A 26,444-nucleotide genomic window follows, 5' to 3' on the forward strand; every position below is an offset into this window, starting at 1 on the left:
TAAGGGGATCAGGAGGGCTAGGTGAAAGGGCAATGCGATTTTAAATAAGGTAGGCAGGGTAAGGTCACATGAGGTGGTAGCATCTGAGCAAAGACAGGATAGAGTTGGGGCAGTTAGCCAGGTGCATATCTGGGGAAAGCTTTCCAGATAGAACAGGTGTTCTAGTTAGTAAGCTGTCGGAATGTGATATACCAGAAACGGATCAGCTTTTAAAAACGGTAATTTATTAAGTTGCAAATCACAGTTCTGGCTGTGAAAATATCCAAATTAAGGCACCAACAAGAGGTTACCTTCACTTAAGAAAGGCTGATGAAGTTTGGGGTTTCTCTCTCATCTGGGAAGGCACATGGGGACATCCTTCTCTCCTGGTTTCTTCTTTCATGAAGCTCCCCCAGTGGTGTTATCCTTCTTCATCTCTAAAGGCCCCTGGGTGTGTGGACTCTGTTGGCTCAAAGCTTTTTCCAAATGGTTCCCTCTTAAAGGGCTCCAGAGAGCAACCCTACCTTGAATGGGTGGAGACACATCTCCATGGAAACATCTAATCAAAAGATCCCACCCACAATTGGGTGGGTCACATCTCCATGGAAACAATCCAAAAGATTCCACTCAGCAATATTGAATGAGGATTAAAGAACATGGCTTTTCTGGGGTACACAATAGCTTCAAATCGGCACAACAGGGGTTGGCAAAGAAAGGGTTTGTAGATCCAACCCCACTCAAGGCCTTTTTTATGTAAATGAGGCTTTATTGGAACACCTCCATGTTCATTCATTTACACATTGCCTAAAGCTGCAACAGCAAAGGTGAAAAAATGCCAAGGGGACCACATGGACCACAAAGCTCTCTGACCCTTTGTAGACAAAGGCTGCTGAGCCCCGAGACAGAAGAGAGAACCAATGCAACTGTTGGCATTTAGAGGTGAAAGCAGCGTTAAGAGAGGGGTGGGTAGAAGGGGATGAGGCAGAAGTAGCAGGGCAGTGGTAGGGTTTTGACTTTTCCTGCACGTAAAATAGGAAACTCATATTGGTTTGGGGCAGAAATGAACCAAGATCTCCAGCATCATGGAAATAAGTACAACAAAGTATAATGCAAAGAAGGGGGAGAGACAAGAGTATGGGGGAAACTTAAATTCCAAAGAAGCTAAAGATGAGCTGGAATTAGCCAAGAAGCAAAGAAGGAGGGAACTGTAGCCAGAATAAATAGCACGTGTGAGGGAGCATGGGGAAGAGGATCTTGATGCAACCTGGGAAATGATATTCACTCCTCAAAGGAAACCAACAGCAGTAGCAGGAACCCGACTGGAGAAGCCACAGGGCCACATCACACAGCCTGGTAAAGAGCAAGCCAGAAAAACTGATGAAGGTTTCCATACCCTGGCCACATTCCTTGACCCATCACCCCGCCCCCACCCTACTCAAGCCCTGCATGTTCCCACCACCTGGACCTCGTGCACAGGTGCTGCTGTGCAGGTGGAGTGCCAGTTCATGGGTGTATAACCCATAGCCCCGATGATGCGATACAAAATCAGACCTGGAACTGAGATATTAGATCCAGGGAACTTAGTCTGCTAATGGCAGGGGTGCAAAACAGAGCAGATTATCATGCTGAGGCTTCTGGAATGATTATAGAAACTTGAAAGACTCTTATTCAAGGTATGTGCACCCGGCAGGATGTCACCTGGATAGGTTAGTGCTGTCATCTGTCTAAAGATGAGCCAAGAAGCACAGGTACCCTAAGGCTGGGATGACTGAAGGGCCCCAGCTAGCCCCAACTGTCTGTCTATACTTCCTGAAGATGCACATTCTCTTAGACCAGGATGTCTACCACAGGGGAGCTTTGAGGGAGAAATTCAGAAGTGAAGGCCCAGAAGGAGCAAGATGAGGTCCCTGGATAGGTGGGGCAGGGTTGGGGGGACCCCTTCCCCTAAGATTATAGGTGGGAAGGGTGAAATGGAGCAGCAGTTTCAGTGAATTTCAAACTGGTACTGGAAGAGTAGAAGGAGAAAGCAGGTGAAAACTAGCGCTGTCCTGGGCAAAGTAGGCATAAGATCATGCTCTCCCAATCCAAGAACTGTTTCTCATGGGAAAAGAGAAGGCCACATCATATGCTGAGAATAAGGATGATCTGGTTGAGATCTGAGGCCTGAGGAGGAGGTGGAAGATTTGCCTGGGATAGACAGGAAGGTTATTCATTCATTCCATTCATTTTTACCTCTGTGTCAATCTTTTCATTTATTAAACATTTATTGAACATCACCCAGGCTCTGTAGATACCCAACAGTGAAGAAGGTCAGTGCAATCTGTCATGGAACTAGCTTTCTAGCAAAAGAGAAAGTAATTAATAATCAAATAATCAGTAAAATGATCACCAGTAGTGATTCCTTCTAGAAGGAAACCAAAGGGTGATGGGATGGGCAGTGATCCGGGAGGTCTGCTCAGAATGGCTGACCAGGGAAGGCTTCTCTGCGAGGAACATCCAAGCTAGACTTGGGAGCTGCAGAAGGCAGGTCCCTGAGGAGATGGAGAAGAACATCTTAGGTAGACAGACTGCACAGGTAATGGCTGGAAGGCAGGAGAGGACGTGGATCATCATGGTATCATGGGAGGATGTAGGCGGGCATCTTGACCAAGTGTAGAACAGATGGGGGAGAGTGGAGGAAGAGATCAGCAGAGCAAGACATGCAGGGCCCCTAGGGGCTGTGGAGAAGACCAGTCATTATCTTTTCCAAGCAAAGGGAAGCTAATAAAGGGTTTTAACCCTGGGAGTGACACATTTTTTATTTACATTTTTAAAAGACCTTCCTGGCTCTTTTGTGGAGAATGGGCAGAGAGAAGGGTTAGCACAGCAAGTCAGCTGAAAATCGAGGATGTCTTGAAAAAAGGCAGAGACAGAGGAGATGGAGAATTCCAACCTGGGAGCTTTTCTAGGACTATGCTGGGTAGGGCCTGGAGCTGTGTGTGTATGGGGAAAAGGGAAAGGACTTGCATGAGATGCTGAGCAGATTTCTGGCTCCTGCTGAGGAACGTGCTGAGCCCAAGGTATCACAGGGACATCTAGTTGGAAGTGACGCGAAGATAAGACTAAGTCAGAGCAAAGGTCCAGCTCTGTGCAGGTACATGAGTGGGGGGTGGGGGATAATACTTGGAATAGATGGGACCCAAGAAGGGGGATAAGAATGGGAGTTGAAGATGGAATCCTCAGGAAGCACCAGCACTTAAAGATAAGCCAAAGCCCTTGGACAAAGGGTGGACCAGTTAGGGCTCAGGCAGTGTACATTTTCTGCGAAATAAGTTTCAAGGCAATGATACCTATCCTTGCAAGAAAATAATTAAGAAATGGCAGAAAAATAAGACATTGTTAAACTTCGGGAACATGGATTCAGTGGAATGATGGCACAAAAATGAGCAGGGCAAGGAGAGGTGGAGAACAGGGAAGTGGAGAAGAGCTTGAACGTGGTGAGTCCACAGGGTGGTCTCTGAGGACATTCGGTCAGTGATAGGATGCTCTCACCACTCCTGTTTTTCCTGGGGAGGGAGAATTTCCATTCTGCTGCCCCCAAAACAGGCAGAACAGTCACCACAGTCAGGACCTCCAGGAACAAATCCGTTCTCCATTTGTTGATTCTTCTGCTTTGATTCTGATTTGGTTGAAAATTCAGGATAAATATTTAACAGAGTGATTTAATGGATCTCTAAAATCACAAAAATGAATAGAACTCTTCGTGGACACTGAGGAAGTAATGGTGTTTTGTTTTGTTTTTCATGGACAGGCACTGGGAATCGAACCCGGGTCTCCAGCACGACAGGTGAGAATTCTGCCACTGAGCCACCATCACACTGCCTCTGGTGTTTGCTTTTGCATATTTAAATTTGTTATTTTATTTTGTTTTTGTCTTATTAAGATGGAAGAGATCTGAGATCTGAGCAAGTTTTATACAAAATGATGGGCAATCATCATTAGAGGCAAAAGAGAAAAGGAGGAATAAATGATTTAGCAAAAATCTTGAGCAAAGAAAGAAAATTACTCTAGAACACAGCTAAAAGAATCAGCTATAGAGCAAAAGTGACAAGAACAGGTCTTCTGGTGAGATATCCTTACTAGGAAGAGGAAGGAAAGATCGTGAAGACACTTTTCTCAATTCTGACTCAATACTCAGGACTTTGCCACTCCTAACTTCCCCTCTTTGTCATCTCTGTCCCTGGATCCATATAATGCCAAGAGCCTTTTATTTTGGGCTTTCTCAACAGCAAGATGTTTCTTCACATCTGCCCACTGATCCATCCAAATGTCCTCCAGTGGCAGCATTCCATGAGGAACGATGGACTAGTGGGAGAGTGGGCCTTTCTCCAGGTAAGACTCTTGCTTATACTCTCTTCATCTATTGCAGTGAAAGATTAGAGACTTGACTGTTACTTTCATTTAGGCTTGTTGTTTTATTCAGTTTCCCCAACCATTTGCAGCTTAGCTCTCTTGGACTGGTTCAACTCCTGACACTGTGCTGGGCAAAAGAAGCCAAAGTCAAATTTCTTTAGTGCTGGATTTCCCATGGGACAGATGGAGGGGTGCAGCAGAGGAAGCACTAAAGGTGAAAAGAGCTGAAATGAGAGGGTCTGGTCAAAGAGCCAATGGAATAGCAAGGTATACATTGCAAGTAGGTCAGCAAGTGTAACTGTCCTGCCTTGTATCCAGGTTCGTCAGGGAAGAGAAGCAGAAACCAAATGAGGGACCAAGGCCAAAATCCATCCTGGATGGAGGATCAATCAGACAGTAGACTCAGGGCCTGCCAAGAATAGAAACAGTACCCCTCAAAGCAGCAGTAGAAAGAAGTGTCATCAGAAACACAGGTGAGAGGACAAAGATAATGCCTAACACACAATATCTCAGGAAAATTTAGTTCGGGACTCTCTCCAATGCACTGTTAGTGCCTTTTTGGTGTAAGACATGAGGCAGGGTGATGGCGGAAAGTGCTGCCATCCTCAGAAAAGCAGGACTATTCAGTGTCCTGAGACTTATACTGAAACTGTAGGCTAAGTGGTAGTGCCAACATGTTTATGTTTAGCAAAGGTTGCCATGTTCGCCATGTGCCTTTCCAGTTGGGAGAGAAACACAGAACATCATCTGCTTTCTTGAACCAATGTATCTTTGCTTGGAAGACTTGGATTGGACATTTCTACAGACTTACTTTAACTTGGACACTTTCACAGCCTTAGAGCTATAAACTTGCAACTTAATAAATTCCCCTTTCCAAAAGCCATTCCATTTCTGGTATATAGCGTTCTGGTAGCCAGTAAAGTAGAACATATGATACACACACAGTGTCACATGTCAGGAATCTAAAACATTAATTTATTTTCTAAATAATTGTGACATGCCTACCAAGTCTGCAGTAAGCACTGCATTCACCCTTCTGATGTCCTTATTACATCCCTTCGCTCCCAAATGGAAAAGACTCTCCAAAAAGGATTAACAGTGCCTTATTATCTATACAGCCTACGGGTATCTCAGTCACGTGTAAGGAAACAGAGAGTGTAAGGAAACTAGTGATATGATCTAAATGGTTTTTCCGAAATACTTTTAAGGGTGAGAACTTTGGGGAAGAAAGAGGTTGTGTACCTAATCATTTTCTACTTTGCTTTTGGCAAACTCTAATTATAATGCTTTTGGGTTGCAGAAAGGATAATTTTTAATGGGAACATTGCTTGGCCAATAAAAATTAATAAATATTAAATAGAAACAATATCTGAAAGCTTCAGTGTAAAAAAATCAGGACCACCCATCGAGAGTCAATGGGTTTGGTTGAAACTACTTAAACAGAAATATTGTTAATGGGCAAAATCTAGTTACTGCTTTGGCTTGGGAAAACAATCCATGTTGACTTTGGGAAGCAATGCAAAATATTTCAACTTACTTGGAGAAACTTAACGATAAGGACATTCTCTTTTCTACAAAAGAGTCTGTTAAAGGCAAACCACGATTGTTGGTTTATTTGACTGGTATTATTCGAGAAATACTTGTGTTTTGTGTATATATGCACATATACATGTGTGTGTGAATAAGCAGTGAGTCTACACCACTGCTTGCCAGTTGGAGGTATTTTTATACCCAGGGCATATTTGGAAATTTCTGGAGACATTTTTGATTGTCACAACTTGGGGGAAGGGTATGTTACTTACGTTTATGAGGTGGAGCAAAGCCCAGAATTGGGCTAAACATTATACAAGACACAGGTCAGCCTTCTCCTCAGTAAAGAATTATCTGGCCCAAAATGTTGATAGCATTGGGGTTGAGAAACTCGTGTCTACACAGTGGGCATGTACTTGGCAAAAGGCCACTAAACCTTTGTGAAACTTGAAGGTCAAAATAGTAAATATTACAATCTCAAGCTTTTCTCTTTGTGCAAACTATCAAATAAATGTTTGAAGGAATGCATTTTATATATAAAAAACATCCATAACAATGTGTCTGTAAGGTGTGTGAGCATGTGAGTGTGCATGAGTGTGTGTGAGTGTATGTAGCACATGAATGTCCACATACACAGAGGGCTGAACTACAATCAGTGCACACCCAGTGTAACCAGGACATCCATTCTGGTTATACAACAACCATTCTGTGGGGTGGCATCACTTTCTGTTTGATACTGGGCAGGGAACCAATTTCCAGCCTAAGTCTGAAGCGAAATCTTCTGAGGAGTTCTAGGAAAGTTTCCTTTTTACAAAGGGGCATGAGGAATGCAGCTACTTGTCCAGCTGATATTATCATATCTGAAGGTAAACACCTGAAACCACAGCACCAGTTTACATCCACGAGGGAGCTGGCTTGAGGACCAATCTGGAAGATCATAGATGGCTGAGTACAGATGAACAGGACCTGAGTCCTTTTTAACACTCTTGATCCACTGAATTGACCAACTCTGAAGGCATCTATCCTGTGCTTCTCGTTAGATAGGATGGTCATTTTCTCTTCTTATTGATCAAACTAGTTACCTGTAGCCAAATGCATTCTGCTACATAGAATCTGAAAATGTCTAAATGCAGATATTTCCCCTTTTCAGATATATAAAAAAATATGAAAGAATGAACATGAATCTATGAATATGATGTAACTTCAAATATCCTACACTTGAAACAGTAATATAGAATTAAACAGCTTAACATTAATGAACAGTTATATATGTGTTTACACTTTTATCCTATCCAGTGGTTGATGGTCTACAGTGATGGTGAAATCACTTCTATTCCTAATACTAATGAGCCAGAGAATGCTCGCCCATGACACATATGATGCGAGTTACATTTAAACTTCTTTAGAAAATGAGGAATTTGTTTTTCTTTAAAAATGGTATGTGGCACATGGAATAATGCACCACAGGGGGGAAATTTTTTTTTCTTAATCTTAGCCCATCCCTGTGGGCGTGAACCCATTGTAAACAGGACCTTTCAAAGATGTTATTTTGAGTTAAAGTGTGGTCCAAATGAATGAGGTTGGGACTTAACCTATTACTGGAGGCTTTATGAAGAGAGAGCCACATGCGGGACACAGAAACCATGTGGAAGTCAAGAGAACCCAGAAGAGAAAGGAGATAACATCGCCATGGGACAGGAAAACCAAGGAATTTCAGGATTACCAGCCAACCAGAATGCTACTGACCCAGAGAGGCAGCACACCTTCCAGCCTCTGAAACCTTGAGCCAGTTAAGTCCCTGTTGTTTGGCCAGCCCATTGTGTGGCATCTGTCACAGCAGCTGGAGAATTAAGACACCATGCCAGTTTACTTTTAAGCACCAATTAGCCAGCACCACGGAAAAATGAGATGGGCGTGACTATGAGGCTTACCATTGAGCCATTTGGAGTTGTACTGCGCAGTGCGGAGAGGAGGCAAGATGCCCAGGCTGCGGTAGATGGCGGGATCCCGTCCTGGGAAGTCCATGGCGGTGGCAGCATACAGCTCCCCACCTGCTGTGAGCAGAGCCGTGGAATTGTGATGGGGACTGTAGGGGCAGCGGGCCATGCCACTGATCTGATCATGGATCTCCGTCAGGTTACTCAACTGTGGACAAAGACAAGAGAGAGAAACCAATTATCCCCCATGAGAGACTCTTTAGTGGTGTTAATGGATTGCATCTCCCGGCAGCACAAATGAAGCATGTGCCATAAGCTCTCTGAGGCTCATGATAAGAGATGACAAACTTTTTACACTCTGGCTTTGGTGAAAACACATGCTGGTGGATATGGCTAAAGGATCCACCAATCAATCTCTCTCTCATTCCTTTATAGCTGCTGAATCCCATGCTACTGAAGATGCAGAAAATAGGAAATAAGGTATTAAATATTGCATCCGTTACAATTAATTACAGTAATTATAATTAATGCCTTAATTTACAGACATTTTAGGGTTTTCTACTTTAATCAAGAACTCAACTTCAGTATTTGTAGAATCATAAATCACAATAAATAACTATATATAATTTTATACATTTAAGCAAATCAAAATAGTACAAATACCCAAAGCCATGTGCTTAAGGGTAAAGATGTGCAGATACTTAAAACCAACCTTGAGACATTATTTTCAGAGGCACACTTTGGTGTGAATCCAGTTTCCCCAATGAAAGCAGTCATCGAACGAGCAAAGCTCTTTAGGTGGGAGAAATCTTTCCAGAATTTGTTCCTTCCCTCTTCCCTGAGAGTACTGCAAAAGGGCAGGGGGCTTAGGCACACAGACCCAGAGACACACTGCTGTCCTTTACATTCCACCTCTACCACAATCTCTGTAGTCCCAGGCAAGTTACTCAAGGTCTTTAAACCCCTGAGATCTACGTTTGTAAAACAGGGCGCCAAACGGTAATGAAGCAAGAGGGCAGATGTGAGGACTAGATGATTGCGTTGACGTAAATCACTTAGAACCTGGTGTGGGGAACCCTTTGTGAATGCCAGCTGCTATCACCCTTATCGCCCCCTACTTCCAAAAACTGATTATTAACTTGAAAATTACGAACAGTTAAAGCAGATAATAAATGAAAGTCTTGAGAGAAGTTATGTAGCCAGGAAATTAACATGATGATACTTCTTCATTATGTTCACTGAGGAAGATTAAATTACTCTCTCAAATTAGGATGACTTCATATGTGCTGTGCCGGCATGGCCAGTGAGTTGGAATTAGTCTCTTATGCCGAAATTCCCTCTGTCAAGAATGATGGGTTAAAGGAAAGAAAGAGTACTAGATACAACTTCATTTTCCCCGGGGTTTCATTTTGCGTTTATTTTAACTTTTTGTAAATCCTTCGTTTCCAATTTTTAGATTATATTTTCCTCTACTGGATTATGAATTTAGGACATTTTAATGCTTAATAGTATCCTCCCAATATAGTAGACTTAAAAAAAAAAAGATAGGTGTTTATGCATAATTAGAATTAGTAGAGAAAATGTTTTTAAATTTGGTTATGCAAGCTATAATTATTCTAAGCTCTTTATATAATTGACTGTCATGATTAGAAATAAATTAACAAATCACACATTCATTTAATTTGACAAGGGGCAGTTTTTTAAAAAACGTGTCCTGGGTAGGCAGGTATATATTTTAAACCAGTGATTTAATGCAGCATTTGGCTTTTCCTGACACTGAGTTCCCCAGAGCTGAAGACAGAGCCCTACCGTGCGATTGGTGCAGATGGGCGTGAATGCGTTGGTCCCACAGGTGAACAACCTGTCGCCACCTACCAGCAGCACCCGGATGTAGTTCTGGCATTCTTCCTGAAAAACCACAAGAAACCCGTAGGGAGATGGTGACTCATTCATGCATTTTTTTCTTTGTTGATCAATACAATGTCAATTGACCACTAGAAAGTTTTACAAAATTCAGAAACTGAAACTGACAAAATCACAACAAACGGTATGCATTTGCAAACATGATCAGTTGAGACTACAGAAGTTAAATTCATGCCCCGTTAAATTTGAAATGTATGTAACCTCTTTCTACCAAAGTGGTTTCATTCTAAATTGTACCTGATAATCCTGCAATCCCTACATTGCCCTTGACACATATGAGGAACATTTTTAAAAGAGGCGTATTAGATGCTGGTGGTGAAACCTCTTGGTATGGACTCATTTGTGAATGGGATCGTCTAAGATCCTATTTAGATGTGGCCAAACAGAATAAGGTCAAACTGAATACAGCCAAGCTAAGCAGGCTTTAATCCATATTACTGAGGCCTGAAAAAGAAAAGCCAGAAGTCAAGGGAACACTGGAGGAGACCGAAGGCACTACCCTGTGTCAGAATGCCAGAATGCAACTGACCCTGGGAGAAAGCATGGCCTTTCCAACACCTTGATTTTGGATATCTAGCCTTTAAAACCACCATATGATAAATGCTTGTTGTTTAATACAACCACTGTGTTGTATTTTTCATAGCAGCACTGGCAATCTAAGACAGTGCCGCATAGACATTTAAGCTTACATATTCCCATTTGTCCAGCAAGCACTTACTGACCAGCTATTCTCTGCTAAGCAATGGACTGGAAGTTATAATCTAGGTTCTTGGCTGAAAATTAAAACACAAAGTCTGACCTATTATTCCGGAGTGGTCCACTTGCTACAATGAGGATACACAAAAGGACAGCACATTGCCCAGCTCCAGTGAGGAGAGGTAGGATGAGAGGCATAAGGAAGCCTTCACAGAAGAGGTAACCTAAGATAGGTTTCAAAGGAGGAGGTGAATTTAATGAAGCTTCCTGAAGGAGGTACGGACACTTCTGGAGTTCACTGAGCAAAGGAAGGGAAAGTTATTTTAGGCAGGGAGAACAGAATGTGCTAAGGCATAGGAGCTACAGAAGAGATAAAACAAACTGGAGAGCCAGACAAGGGCGAGGTATGCCAGGTCAATGCATTTGAATTTCACTGTGAACCTGAGTAGAACCACTAAATGAAGTTACTACATGAAGTTTTTTCACAGGTGTTTCCTATGAAAGGACCAGTCAGGAATTAATGTGGAAGGTGAGCTGGAAATAGTGAGATTGGAGTGAAGAAGGCAAGTGAGGGAGCCACTTCCATAATTCAGGTCCTCATCATTTTGCCCCTGGATCAAACTGGTAGCAACGAAAAGGCAAAGCCAGAGTCTAGTTGACAGGAGATGCTGAATGATCCACCACCTGGATGTGGAAAATGCTGCATGATGATCTTATGGTGGGAATCACATATTTTCTGGCATCAGGAAAACCTGAATTTACTTGTATAGCAACGTTTTTCCCAATCAAATGGAACACCACTCTCCATGAAAATGTTGATTTGTCATAGCCCACTCTTCTGTACAGACTGGATGTGAGAAAAGAGCTAAGATGCTTAGACTTGCTTTCTAACTGTAAAGTGAAACACCAACAATCGAGAATTCTCTTAACACTATGATAGCAATGATGAGAACAAGTTTTCCATTTTCTGTCATTTGAAAGCACTTTAACAGAGAAAAATAATGCAGACTGAAAGATCTAAGTTAACTAATAGAAGAACTAGGAAATGAGTATAAACAGTAAATAGTAAATTGGGCAATTGAAAAAGGCATACCAGATCAGGAGGCTTATTTGTTTTGTTTTATTCTATTTTGTTTTTATAAAAGGGGAAAAGGGTAGAACAGTTCTAAAGGGGAAGAAGAAAACAAAAGACTTCAAAGAACCAAGTAGTTCTTTCCCAGGTTAGGGGAGAACTTGGGCAGGGAAGGAGGAGTGTGACAGAAACCACATTACTGAGCAGAGAGCTGCAAGGTGTTTGCAAAGAAACCATCAAAGTGAGGAAGAAAACGTGAATCCTAAGCATCTCGGAAGAGAGACTCCAAAAAGACATTTTCAAGAGCACAGGAAGATCTAATTAGGAGGGTCTAATGATCTCAACTGATAAAACAGACATAATAATGATAAAAGCATATAAGAATGGGATAGAAAATCACCAACGGTGGAGAGAGGTAGGGTAGTTTTGATGTTGCTGCTGCTTTTAGAATTCTTTCAAGAACTAGGTAAGATGTAGAGTTCATTTTTTTTTCTTGTTTTTTTAAATCAAGTGTTTTCTGCAACATAAATGCACTAGAGGCAGAGATAGAATCATGAAAAACATGGTCAAGGCAAGTTATTCCAAGATAATCATCAGAAGATATGAACTCATGCTGAGTTTTACAGAGAAATGATCAGAAAGCAACTGTCCTTAGTCAATTAGAGAAAGGAAACCACCAAAGTAACAACTTTGGTAATCATCTAAAATTCCCCAAAGAAGGACAAAGTGAAAATAAGTCTATAGGTTGTTAACATTCCTAAAGGATAATGATGAATTTCATGAAAACCAATTAAGTAGATTAGATAGATCAGCTTACAGAAGTGTGCAGAGAGGGGCAGGACAAACAAAAGGAAATGGGGGAAAAAAGTAAATGAAGGAGGGAACATTTTATTTCAATTAGAACAGAAAATAACAAAGCATGGTCCAATAATCAGAACCACATGAGGGCAAACTTAACAATTCTTTCCAATCTGCCACGGTCACAGACTCAAATGCCATGCTTGGAATCCTAAGCTCAGTGAGTTCATAAGAGAGGAAGAAAAAGTGAGGAATCAGGACTATCAAACAAGGAGGGCTGTGTATTCTCTTTCTAATGGGATGAGTAGTAGGCCTAGCCCAATAGAAACCAGAATATTTTACAATCAATGGAACCTGAGTAAGGTAATTTTCTAGTGAGCATGGCCATAGCAAGGTGATATGAATGGGATAGAAGAGGGTGAGGAGGGCATTTGGATTATCGACAATGGTGGGGGGGGGGGGGGCAGGTGTTCAAGGTATGCTCATTCATTGCATTCAAATAGAAGAACTTTTAGAGATAGGGTGGCATTTTGTATTTCCTTTTAATGAAATAACTCATTCACTTCAGTTCATCACAGATTTCCTGCTCTCTCCCTTGTAAGTCTCTTCATGTTTAAATCACAAACAATTTTAACTTATTCCAGAAGTAGATTGGATATGAATCCTAAACAAGTAAATACTTATAAAATAACTTTTGGGGGAAGAGAAGATTGGGACAATCTCAAACAAAACAAAATGTGAAAATGCAAAATGAGAGAAGTGGTCATACATGGCTTTTGAAGAGATGGTAAATTGAGGAATGAGAGTCAAAATTTAGGAATGAGCTTTTTTCTATTGACTAACTATGGTGAGAGCCTGGAATTGCCAGTGACCATCCTTCTTGGTTGCCTGGAGGAAATCCAACTGAAGCAGGAAAGACTGATTCTAAATTGCAGGCAGAGTACCTGGGAGAGGACTTGGTGAAGATTGAAGAGTAGGAAGCTCCAGGAATCAGTCCCTCCACCAGAACAACTACTGCAGTGACAGGAACTGTCTGAATCAACAATTTTGAAACTGAGGAGTCTAGTAGAATACAATGCAGAATCCAGGGAAGATTTGGAGGAAGAAGCTGATAAATCATGGTTAAATACCAGTGAATTTGACCCTCCCTGCAGTGGCTATCATACCTCATCCCCCAAACTCACAGCAGGTAGCAGTGGGGGTCCTCAATTCCAGCTTCTAGTGCAGCTTGTTGGTACCAGGATGTGATATAAAGACCGAGCTCCCCAATATCTCGGTGTGGCCCAATTGCTCATCACGGTTTTTGATTATATATTTCACACCGCTGGGCGCCCAGCTCTGAGGGCAGCCACTGTTGCAACCTACCTTGGGCAAAAGCAACAATGGAGTCTTACAGACAGTACTCTTCCTCAAAACTATAGGAAACAGCTAAAGGGCCACACTTACTTGGCAAGTGCAAAGTGAAGAAAAGGCAGCTTCAAAGAGCAAAGGAGAAACTCATGATGCCTTTATTGGTCCCTCCCTCATTCCATTCCCAAGGTAGTGTGGAGCCAGCCGGTGTGCCCATATGGGTCCCTGGCCTTGTTCTAGCTGGCTGGGAAAGGTTGATCCAGGAAACTCCTCCCTAATATACCCTGCCTCATAATTTGCCCTCCAGGAATAAAGCAACAGTAGTATATAAGAAACTATTAAGGAAAAGAGTCTTGGGCAAAGACTTACCTACAATAGAGCAACTGGGAGAGGGAGAACATCTATTTCAAATGAAGAAGGGGACATTCAAATTTCGGTAAGCAAGGGAACTCCAGAGGCCAAGAGCAAGCACAAGCCCAGTGCAAGACAGGCTCCAAAAAGACAGGAAGGAACCTGCACTTTGCATATGCCCTGGCCTGTCCTTGTTAACAGGAGGGCTGAATGCTAAAGAACAGTATTGGCCAATGCAAAATCAATTTGAAAAGACTGTGAAATGTGTTTTTTACATTGGTTTGTTTGGTTTGGTTAGCTCTTAGAAATCAGGGATCATAAGACCAATTGGAAACAAACTCAAGAAACAGATAGTTGGAGGATTAAATACCAGAGTTAAAACTTTAAAAAATTGAAGTACAACAAAAGATTACAAGACAAAGAAACAGGAAGTATCAAAGCCCAAAAAAGAAGGTAAAAACATCAAAGAAGACCAGAATGTGAACAAAATGGAAAAAAACTTTTAAAAAAATCCTTAAAATTCTCACTTAGATGAAGGAAAATACAAAGTAGAACTGAAAGATATTGTTCTAGTTTGCTAGCTGCCAGAATGTGATATACTAGAAACAGAATGGCTTTTAAAAAGGGGAACATAATAAGTTTCTAATATATAGCTCTAAGGCCAAGAAAATGTCCCAATTAACATAAGTCTATGGAAATGCCCAATCTAAGGCATCCAAGGAAAGATACCTTGGTTCAAGAAGGCCGATGAAGTTGAAGTTCAGGGTTTCTCTCTCAAATGAGAAGTATATGGCAAACATAGTCATGGTTTCTCTCTCATTCTGGAAAGGCATATGGCGAACATGGTGTCATTTTGCTAGCTTTCTCTCCTGGCTTCCTATCATGAAGCAACCCAGGAAGCATTTTCCTTCTTCATTTCCAAAGGTCTCTGACTGGTGGACCCTCTGCTTCTCATGGCTATGTCATTCTGCTCTTCAGAATCTCTCACATTCTCCAATGTTTCCTCTTTTGTAGGGCTCTGGTAAACTAATCAAGATCCACCCAAATGGGTAGAGACAGGTCTCTACCTAATCCAGTTTAACAACCACTCTTGATTGAGTCACATCTCCAGGGAAATGATCTAATTACAGTTTCAAACATGCAATACTGAACAGGGATTAGAAGAAATGGCTGCCTTTACCAAATGGGATTAGGATTAAAACATGGCTTTTCTAGGGTACATACATCCTTTCAAACCAGCACAGATATTAAGAAAGCAATGAATGCACAATATGAGAATTTCAATAAAGAGATAGAAATTTTAAAAAGAACCAATTAGAACTACAGGAGTTGAAGAACACAGTGACTGAAATGAAAAATTCCCTAGAGCATTTCAAAAGCAGATTGGAGCTGGCAAAAGAATGGATCAGTGAACTGGAAGACAAGACAATTGAAATGAAGCTGAGGAACATAAAGAAAAAAATAAATAGAAACAGTGAAAATGGCCTAAGAGACCTTAAGATACTGTCAAGTGTACCAATATACACATTATAGAAGTACCAAGAGGAGTAGAAAGAGACAATGGGGCAGACAGAATATTAAAAAAAAATAATGGTAGAAAACTTCCCATACTTAGCAAAAGATGTCAATATGCACATTCAAGAAGTATGAAGAATACCTAGCAGGATAAACTTGAAGAGAAATACATCCAGTCACATTGTAGTCAAATAATCAAATTCAAAAGACAAAGAGAGGATTCTGAAAGCTGCAAGACAAAAGCAATGTGTTATGTACAAGGTTATCCCAATTAGATTAAGTACTAGTTTTGCATCACAAACAATGGAGGCAAAAAGGCAGTGAAACATAATACTTGAAATGCTGAGAGAAAATAATTGACAATCAAGAATTTCATAGCTGGTGTGCTGGTTTGAATGATGTATGTACCCTAGAAAAACGATATTTTAATCCTACTCCCATTTTGTAAAGGCAGCTGTTTCTTCTAATCCCTATTCAATACTGTATGTTTGAAACTGTAATTAGATCATCTCCCTGGAGATGTGATTTAATTAATAGTGCTTGTTAAACTGGATTAGGTGACAAGATGTCTCCACCCATTTGGGTGGGTCTTGATTAGTTTCTGAAGTCCTATAAAAGAGGAAACATTTTGGAGAATGAGAGTGATTCAGAGAGAGCAGAGCAGAATGACACAGCCACGAGAAGCAGAGGCCACCAGCCAGTGACCTTTGGAGATGAAGAAGGAAAATGCCTCCTGGGGAGCATCATGAAACAGGAAGCCAGGAGAGAAATCTAGCAGGTAATGCCATGTTCGCCGTGTGCCCTCCCACTTGAGAGAGAAACCCAGAACTTCATCGGCTTCTTGAACCAAGGTATCTTTCCCTGGATGCCTTAGATTGGACATTTCTATAGACCTGCTTTAATTGGGACATTTTCTCAGCCTTAGAACTGTAAACTAAAAACTTATTAAACTTCCCTTTTTAAAAACCATACTGTTTCTGGTATATTGCCCTCCAGTAGCTAGCAAACTAGAACAGCTGGTGAGACGTTCTTTCAAAACTGAGGGAGAGATTAAGACATTCTCAAATTAAAAAAAAAAGGGCTGAGGGAGTTAATTACCACTAGACTGGCCCTACAAAAAATGCTAAAGGAAGTTCTTCAGACCTGAAAGAAAACGATACTGGACAGTGGTTCAAAATGGCATAAAAACATAAATACCTATAGTAAAGGTAATCTTTTGGGTAATTTTAAATACTAGCATTATTGTAGTGATTTCAAACTATGTGGCCCATAAAAACACATATTCATAAACTTATCCATTCCTGTGAATGAGAACTTATAGTAAGTAGGATTATTCCTGAGGTACTAAAGATAAAGTAAGGCCCAACCCAATCAGGATGGATCTTAATCCTATTTCTAGAGTTCTTAATAAGCTAAATAAAATTCCAATAGAGAGGCAGTCTCAGAGGAAGAAACCAGAAGCTGAAGTCAACAGAACCTACAAGTGAGAGGTCAGGAGATGACATCATATACATTGCCATGTGACAGAAGAGCCTAGGACAAAGGGTCATGAGCAGCTAGCTTCAGAATGCCAGTCTTTGGGAAAAGCATCACCTTAACTGACACCTTGATTTGGACTTTTCTCAGCCTTAAAACCATGAGAAATTAGATTCCCATTGTTTAAGATAACCCATTGCATGACATTTGCTTAGCCTCAAAATTTTCTTAGCCTCAAAATTGTGAGACAATAGATTCCCACTGTTTAAGCCAATCCATTGCATGATCTTTGCTTGAGCAGCCAAGGAAGCTAAAATAATTATCACAATGTAATTTTTGGCATGTTACGTAACATTACTTCTTGCAAATGCTAAAATGCAAAAGATAAAAAGTACTGATAATTCTATGATTTTGGACATATAATATACAGAGATATAATTTATAATAAGTACAAAAAAGGATGGGGGACAAAAGTGCATAAGAATAGTGCATCTGTGTGTTATTGAAATGAACTCAGCATCAAATAAAATATAATTCATACATTTAGGATGCTAAATTTTAACTCTATGGTAACCACAAAGAAAATACATGAAAAAACATTCAGAAAGAAATGAGAATGTAGTTGGAGGACTCACACTTCCCAATCTTCAAACTTATGACAAAGCTACTGTAATCAAACAGCATGGTACAGGCACAAGGATGGATCTATAGACCATTGGAATTGAAACAAGAGTCTAAAAATCCACCCTCTCATTTATGGCCATTAGATTGCTGACAAGTCCATTCGATGGGGAAAGTGTAGTCTCTTTAACAAATGGCTATAGGAAAACTTGACGACCAAATGCAAAAGAATAAAGGTGGACACCTAACTCACACCATATATAGAAATCAACTTAAGTTGAAGACTTAAATATAAGAATCAGGACTATTAAACTCATAAAAGAATATATATGGAAACATCTTCTAGGCCTCGTATTAGGCAATGGTTCCTTAGATTTTATACCAAAAGCACAAACAACAAAAGAAAAAAATAGATAAATGAAACCTTAGCAAAATTACAAACTTTTGTACATCAACTGATTTTTTCATGAAAGTAAAATGACAATCCATACAACAGGAGAAAATATTTGGAAACCACATATCAAAAAAGGCTTAATATCTAGAAATGTAAATAAAACCTTCAACTTAACAGCAAGAAGACAAACAACTCAATGAAAAAATGGGCAGAAGGCTTGAATAGAGATTATCTGTAAAGAAAATATACAAAGGGCTAGCAATCACATGAAAAGGTGCTCAATATCATTAGCTACCAGGGAAATGCAAATCAAAACCATAATGAGATGCCCTTTCACACATTAGAAAAGTTGATATACATATAAAAAAAAAAAAGGAAACTAGCAAGTTTTGGAGAGGAAGTAGAGAAATAGGAACACCCAGTCATTGCTGGAGGCAACATAAAATGGTGCAGCCACTCTGGAAGACAGTTTGGTGTCAGAGAGCTAGGTATAGAACTATCACATGACCCAGTAAAACCACTTACTAAATATGCACCCAAAAGAACTGAAAGCAAGGACTAGAACAGATATTTGCTCACTGAAGTTCACAGTGGCATTATTCACAATTGCCAAAACATGGAAGCAACCCAAGTGTCCATCAACCAAGGAGTGGATAAATAAAATGTGGTATGGACATACAAAAGGAGTGTTATTTAGCCATAAAAATGGAATGAAGTTCTGAAACATGTGACAACATGGATGATACCTGAAGACATGTTAGAGAAAGAAGTCAAACACAAAAGGACAAATATTGTATGATCTCACTGATTTGAAATCATTACAATAAACAAACTCATAGCATCAGATTCTAGAATACAGGTTACCAGGAAAAAGGGGTAGGGAAAGCAGGGAGGCAATTAATGCCTAAATTATACTGTGTTTCTATTTGGGGTGCTGGGAAAGTTTTATTAATGGGCAGTAGTGATGGCAGCAAAATATCATGAACATCATTAACTCCACTGAATTGTATATTTGCATGTGGTTAAAAGTGGAAATATTAGGTTATATAGATGTTACCAGAAAAAAAATTAAGAAACAGTAAGAACATAGGACAGCAGGACCCAAACCATAAACCTTAATGTAAGTAGGACTATAATTAGTAGTTAATACTATAATTACGAAAAATTTATTTCATCATGGTAACAAATGTACCACACTAATGCAAATGTTAGTAATGACGGATATAAGGGAACTCTATATTTTATGCATGGTTTTTCTGAAAACCTACAACTTCTCTAATGAAATAGAAATTAAGAATGAAAGGAAATAGTCTTGAGGGGTCACCCAGCACAATAGTCCTTCTCTTCCAGATGACAAATCTAAGGCTCAAAATCCCCTATAGTAAATCTACCAGTAAATCACTTTACCAGCCCCATTACACACAGAGCCATTCATGGATTACCTGAATTTGCTTGAACTACTGCTTGGAACCATCTGTTTTAAAATACAGGCATTAGAGTAGAAGTCCCTTTATGAGATTCTTTTAAAGGTTTCTCTTATACATTGGCTTCTCTAAATGTCTGAGTCTCATTTTTTCACTGCAAGGATTTTTCTTTTATCCCATTCCTGAACCTGGAACATGGTTTAAGACAATTTTAATGAATTCTGAGTTTGTGAGATGTTTCTGTGCAGGTTTTCAAGGCCAAGCACAGGCAGTAGTCACCTGGCTGCTACTGTTGGTGATGGGAGGCATCTGTTCACGTTTGGAGAATAACACTTGCACACTGAAAGGGCCTGCATGCACCTATGATCCTGCAGTCACGTCAACCTGTCCGTGACTCCCAGGCAATTTCTCTATGAATTGATGGCTGAGTCATGGCCAGAGCTTCTAGATAGGGTACATCTAATGCCCATGCCCCTCAAGTTCACAAGGACCTGGCACTGTGTGAAAAATACATTTTACAACTGTTTTCGTGATGAATTAACTGGTTTTGCCTTATGGCACATCATCATTTTCCCCCTAAACAGGTTATGTCTGCTGGAAGAAAGGCTCTCGGACAACCACATGGAGAGACGCACTATAAACGGGGCACCCTCCCAGGTGTCTCCGCAGCAACACCAGCTCATCAGCCTGTCGCCCAGTCCATCAATTTTAGAAGAGAGGAAGGACAGGAGTTTCAACAGCCTTTATGTTAATCACGGCATTACCAAAAACAACGTGTCTTTCCTTAGCGATGCATTACCTTGGTGAGCATCCAAAGTGTCAAGAGCAATCTATTGTAATTACAGGCACCTTTGAGACTGAATAACATTAACCCAAGTCATGACTAGCAGATGAATCCTGAATAAATGTATTATAAAATCTGATTTAAAAGCATATATTTATATAAAAATTTAAATGTATATTAAAATGTGTTTTATTAATACATTGATGTGTATAATATAATACTAAATACTATAAAGTACATTATATAGCAAAATATAGTACATATAAACCTACATATACATATATAGGTATACATACACGTGTTCATGCATGGATGTGTCTATATGTGGACTTATAAATGTTTATGTGTGTGTTTATATACATTTGTGTATTTATATACGTCTGTGTATATGTGTATTTACACAATATGACTGTTTTTAATAGAGCTGACTCCATGGAGAACGTGTTTGGGTACCTCAATTTAAAAAGCCAAAATTTCACAGACATTATTTACAGAGCTTATTAGTATACAACTTGAAGAATGCCCACGTTTTAAAGTAAATATATAAAATAAATGCTGGTGGATCATATCACATGCATTGACTGAGCCATAGTTTTGAAAATATTAGTACTTCTCATGAAAATGTGAAATCCACCCATATGCTAGCAGATTCACAAAGCAGGATGGTGTCCCGTGTTTCTTCAGTTAACCACTAGCAGTTCATTCGTGCACTAGCACTAGTCAACAATTTGGGACACAGGAACACATGGTAGCGAAGAGAGACCAATGCATCAGGTCCCAGGTTCTATTTAAAACACCCAGAACTAACAAAATAATTCTAGGAACCCTGTGGTGTGAGAAATATTGCAATGAGATCATGAACAAGAAATTTCTGGAAATCACAAAGCACAATATATACATAAAGCAGCTCTTTCATTCACATAATAACCAGCTGTGTTTCCTTTGTAAAGTTCTTAAATGTCACAGTGGGAAGAACATCGTGTGAGATAAAATAACCCAAAACAGAACAAGGAGTTCTTGTTGGCTCAAAACAGAATTGATTATTTGTGCTTAAAATAATATTTATGTAGCAGACATTTCAATAGTTCTAGGGACCAATTGCTATGAATCTATTTCTAAAAGAACTAATTACAACAGGTGTTATCTGAACAAGCCACGTGAAAACAATTTTCTCCTTAAACATCTGCTTGTTTAAGTCACTGCAGACAAGTCACTCCCTCTCTCCAAAGTGAACTGAACATTTCATAAAAAAAAAAAAAGCAATTTATAGCAAATAGAACTCAAACTTCACGAAGAATTGGTAGTCGCTGTATCTACCATGCCTTCTAAGAGGCAAACAATGATTTGGATCCATTTTCTTGACCCTGGTGCAGTGACTTGTGATTTTAATAGGCTCTACATGAAGTAAGGCCTGGGTCTGCTCACAAGGATACCAGGGAAACTAGAGGTTTGTCATCTCCATCACCCGGTGCTCTGCAGCCAGCTAAGGAATGTTCTCAGTGGAGGTCCAAGTGGGAGCCAGTTCCCATCGCCTCCACGTTTCACATTCCAACTCGGTGCTGCAGCGAAAGGCAAAATGTGGCACAGCAAAGAGCACTTTTCTTAGAGCAGGAAAAACGCAGCTCACATTAAATAGTTGGCATTTTTCTCATGTTTTAGATGTTACATTTTGCATTATTCTTTTTATTTCGGGGGAAGGGAAGCTTTGTCATTTGGCGTAAGCTCTCAGAATGCTACAGAACAAACAAAGCAATATAATAGTTGGGCTCTCATTTCTAAACTGATGACTGCAAAGAAAAGTCTGAATGCCACTCTCCAAAAACATATTTAGATAGGTGTCGCATTTTAGTTAAATCACCTCACTGAAAATGTTATGTGACTTGGCCTGGCACATGCATCAGGACAATGAAATCTGGACTGTCATCCGAATTCTGCCTTCAGGGGATAGCTCATCGGTAGGGCCCTCTACCTGTGTCCTTCTTTCTCTAGGGGCTGCCCCGTTTCCCTTCCCTCGTTTAAATGGTCACTTCTGTGGGGCAGTGGACCACCTGATGGCTACTGGGTGGGTAACATTTTAAGAAAACAACAGTGATGCTGGATACGGACAGACAATTAGAAAAGGGGACAAAGAGCTCTGATACCTGCTCTGTTCTCATCACTCAGGAACCAACCCTGAGGGGTTTTATGTATTTACTTTATGTTTATAAATAACACATCATGTTTGTAAATAACACATCACATCGTCTGGACACATGAACTTTCTTTCAAAGGTTATTTGAATCAATTTGTAAGTACTAAGATTTGCCACGATCTTTAATTCATTAAAACCAATATCACTTGGAATTTAAGAATAAGATTATATATGTCTAGCTTTGTTCTACCCATTTTTTTTCTGTAAATGTGGAAAACTCGATTAAGTTTTGACATGATTGGTGCCATCCATGAGAGAAGGATATATCTCCTACAAGGTATGAAAGAAGGCCTTTTCCTTCTCCTCTGGTCAGGCCTGTGTGGAATTTCTGAGCACCAAACAAACAACCATTAGAGCAGGCAAGTTTTAATTTAACAGAAGCAAGCCCACTCCCCCCTCGACCAAGTAGTAATAATCAGATAATAAAGGCTGATACAAGGAATCTTTAAAAATCACAGACACAGTGAATATTTGCAAGAAAAACTCTTGGCTAGATTATGTAATCTGATGCTTTCATTTGATACACACGCAGACTGTGGTCATGGAGGATAAGAGAATTAATTGTTGGTTTTTTAGAAGTCCATGAAACAGTTATATAAGTGGGGTCTAGAGCAGATGCATATGCACTGCCAGGGAGAGCAAAAATCAACATTCATGCTGTGCAAGTTGCCAATGCATTCACCATTTTGTGTGTTGAAGCAGGGATTCTTGACTGGGGGTGACCCTGGCGATCTGGGGGACATGCCGGGTTCTCCTGCCTGGGGGGCTGCCACTGGCATCGAGGCATAAGAGGCACGGGTGATGCTAGGCATTTCACAGTGTTCAGGGAAGCCCCCCACAACGTCACTCATGCAAAGTTGACAAGGCTGGACTCAAAGTCCATGGCCCTAGGTGACTCTACCTGCCCATGGGCTCCCTCGGCTGGCCATTGTTAGCCCCCTACCATGGGTTGTTCTCTGGGCACAGTGCAGCCTGAGGGTCAACAAGAACCCCTGTGACCGTCAGGGGCCTGAAGTCCTGGGACCTGGCTGGATACAGGAAATATAGCATGACAGGTAAAGTATCAACAGCTATTACAATTCTACAAGAAATGATACCTGATTCAATCTGGGTGGGGAAGGGTCAGGCAGGAAGCCCTGCAGAGGACGAGTCGAGGACACTGATGGGCATCACCCAGGCAGGGATAGAGGTGGACCGGGACACAGCATCCCAGGCCTCGCTCGGGGCTGGGGACACAAGGTACACACTGGCAGGGCCACAAACCAACACTGAGAGTCAACATTGGAGGCTCGGAAATTTCACTGTGAATTTCCCAAAACTGAGTAGTGCTTTTTATGTGACCACCAGGAAGGAGGCAGAGGAGAAAGGAGGACCAAGGTCCCAGAAGGAAGATGAAGAGCAGAAGAAAAAGGGGAGGAAAAGCAAAGAGGAAGAAAGAATGATGGGGAGGATAAGATCCTCTGGCAGTGCCCAGACACCTGGGATGCACCAAGGTAAGGACAGCAGGATGACCTTGGCATTAAATGGGTGGCCGGAAAGGCCAAGGTATTCCGGCAGGGAATCTTGCTAGCAGTAAAGAAGTCAATTCTCCACCACCAATATCCACCTCTCCCCCCATGAATTCTTGATTCTTTCCAGCACATCCTCGGTACAGGTGGTCTTGTTTAAAGAACCATGTCTCCTCCCTTCTCTCTGGGGAGTGAAGATAAAAGTGCAACGGGATATTCATTCATCACATTCAGACCCTTAAACATTATAGCAAGGAAAAAGAAAACCATTTAGAAAGCATGACTTCAGCAGTTTGATACATAATTTATACAAACTCAGTGAGGTTATAGAGGTCTCTGACTCGAGTTCACTCATTTATTTATTTATTGGTATTCAAGGAGATATTTTGAGTCTTGGGAACTTGGTGCTATGATGCTACCTTTAAATCTTCTTACAGCTGAGCTGATTTATCTCAGAGACATTTTTCTGAGGTTAAATATCCTTCACTAAGTAACTGTCATCCATTTCTGCACCTCCCCCGCCCCCCCCCCTTTTTTTGTCCTGGTGTTTCCTTGGTTCAGACCGCATTTTCTTCCTTCTCTCCCTTCACGCTAGCTCTTCTGAGCACCCAAATAGTCCTATTCACTTTGGAGAAACCCAGTGATTAAGTTTGCTGAGACCAGCCTCAGTAGGTAACTCAAAGCCATTTACTTATGAGAACAGAGAAACACAAGGAAGCTGGGTCAAGTGCACTGTCCCCTCCTGCAGATATTGAAGGGGTGAGGTCTTTTACCACCACTCATCCCACTTTGCTATATTTTCCCCAAACACAAAGAAGAAGAAACATTCTCTTATATAAGGACTTCAGCACCAACAAGGGTAACCTCATATATACATACACACACACTCAGACACAGAGACACAAGTCACCCACAACCCACGCCCACACTCTCAAGCACACACATGTACACAAGCACATGTTTAGATACTATTTAGCACGTTAGTTCCTTCATCAATACGCATTCCTTTGGACAATAACTATCTGCAAATATTTATGTCAATTGCTAGTCAAGAGATCGCTATCCATTTTAAGCAAAACACAGAATGGATTCCACACTCTTACTGTTACAGGCCTAAATCTTGCTAAGTGAATGAGGTGCTCAAATTTTATGGATAATAGAGTTTTGTAAAACTTACATAAAAAAAGAGAAAGTAATACACTTTCCTGAACTGTAGGCAAGACAAAACCACACCTTAATGTTTTTTTCTTGACTCAACAAAAGTTAGAACTAAATTTTTCCTATAAACTATTGAGAATACAAACAGGACATTATTGGAGAGCTGACATCTTCATATTCAGCTTCTTCTTCTAATAAATTGTTTTTACCTTTCTCTTCTCTTTTCAATTTTTCTGCATGTAAACTCCTTTTATTTCCCATTTATCTTTTAAAATAGTGACTATAATATTTGAAAAGTGCTTTGAAAGGCAAATCTGATTTTCTTTAAAAATTTTTATGAAATTTTCTGTTCCTCTTCAGGTAATATAAGTATGCATGAATTTTAAAAGCTGAGTTTGTAGCCCACTGGGAAAATCAGGACTGGCAAGAAGGTGGGTTTTTCATGAAAGATTCCTAAATTTCCTTACTCCATGATGATCCCTACCAACTTACCATGAAAAGTATATGCCCAAAAGGAAGAAAATGGAGCAAAGATGGGGAAGGAGGGAAAAATACAGTCATAATGAAAGAAAATCTCAAGTTTTCAAGCTTAAGAAGAAATCATATGAATTTAAGAAATATGGAAAAAGAATGCATTTAAAAGCCTATAAAAAGGCAACGGCAATGTTAAGTTTTTTAAATCAACTTCTAAACAAAAATATACTATATGATTATTATAAGTTTGCAACAGAATATTTCTAAAATGTATTTTGTTTAAATGTACTTTATAATTCCCTCATATAAAATGTTTATAATACTTTACTTTAAGGACAGCTTTAGCAAATGCTAACACATTAACGTTTTGCTGATGGTTTTAATAGTTTTTTCTACCAGGGGAGGATTAATGAGTAGGATGCTGTAAGAGAACAAGAACACTTTATTCTATGCCTACACTGATATTCTCTGAGCCTTGAGGTCTTCAATGAGGTCCTCTGTCTAGCATTCATGGGAGTCTCTCTGCCAACTCTTCTCACATTTTGGCATGCATTTGAATGCCCACTTCAAATGCTAGTTCTGATCACAGGGTCCAGTAGGGTCCAGGACTGTGCATTTCTAACCAGCTCTGGCCCTGGGACCACATTTCATACAGTGAGGCCTACTTCTCTTTGTGCACTTGCTCTCTTTCAGAACCCCTAGCATAATTCACCTTTGGAAAGGTCTGTGCTCCAGTAAAGCAAGAACATCACTAACAGAATGAGACATTCAGCCTCTGTATCAACTGCATAAGAATTTCCTCACGATGATCAAGTATAATTTTCACAAAGGCACATAAGTAGCCTCAGAGAGCAAAGAATTATGCCTCTTA

At 40.3% G+C, this 26,444-nt stretch overlaps 1 protein-coding gene and 1 long non-coding RNA gene across 10 annotated transcripts in view; one reads left to right on the forward strand and one right to left on the reverse strand.

Annotated features, from left to right (window-relative positions):
- The window catches only part of SEMA5A (semaphorin 5A), a 574,926-nt gene that overhangs the window by 179,878 nt on the left and 368,604 nt on the right, over positions 1-26,444 (reverse strand). For all 9 annotated transcript variants that reach the window (XM_077116834.1, XM_077116833.1, XM_077116837.1 and 6 more), the window contains 2 exons: positions 9,648-9,746; positions 7,833-8,046 (listed from right to left, as the gene is read on the reverse strand). In XM_077116834.1, the coding sequence (XP_076972949.1) occupies positions 7,833-8,046; positions 9,648-9,746 (313 nt within the window). The remainder of the gene's footprint in view (positions 1-7,832; positions 8,047-9,647; positions 9,747-26,444) is intronic.
- On the forward strand, positions 793-20,371 carry LOC143647152 (uncharacterized). The gene is made up of 5 exons (XR_013157878.1): positions 793-918; positions 3,770-3,805; positions 3,902-4,350; positions 4,690-4,844; positions 20,043-20,371. It is a non-coding gene; the product is annotated as an uncharacterized LOC143647152 (long non-coding RNA).

Source organism: Tamandua tetradactyla, chromosome 9 (genome assembly GCF_023851605.1).
Source record: "Tamandua tetradactyla isolate mTamTet1 chromosome 9, mTamTet1.pri, whole genome shotgun sequence".
NCBI classification, from domain to species: Eukaryota; Metazoa; Chordata; class Mammalia; order Pilosa; family Myrmecophagidae; genus Tamandua; species Tamandua tetradactyla.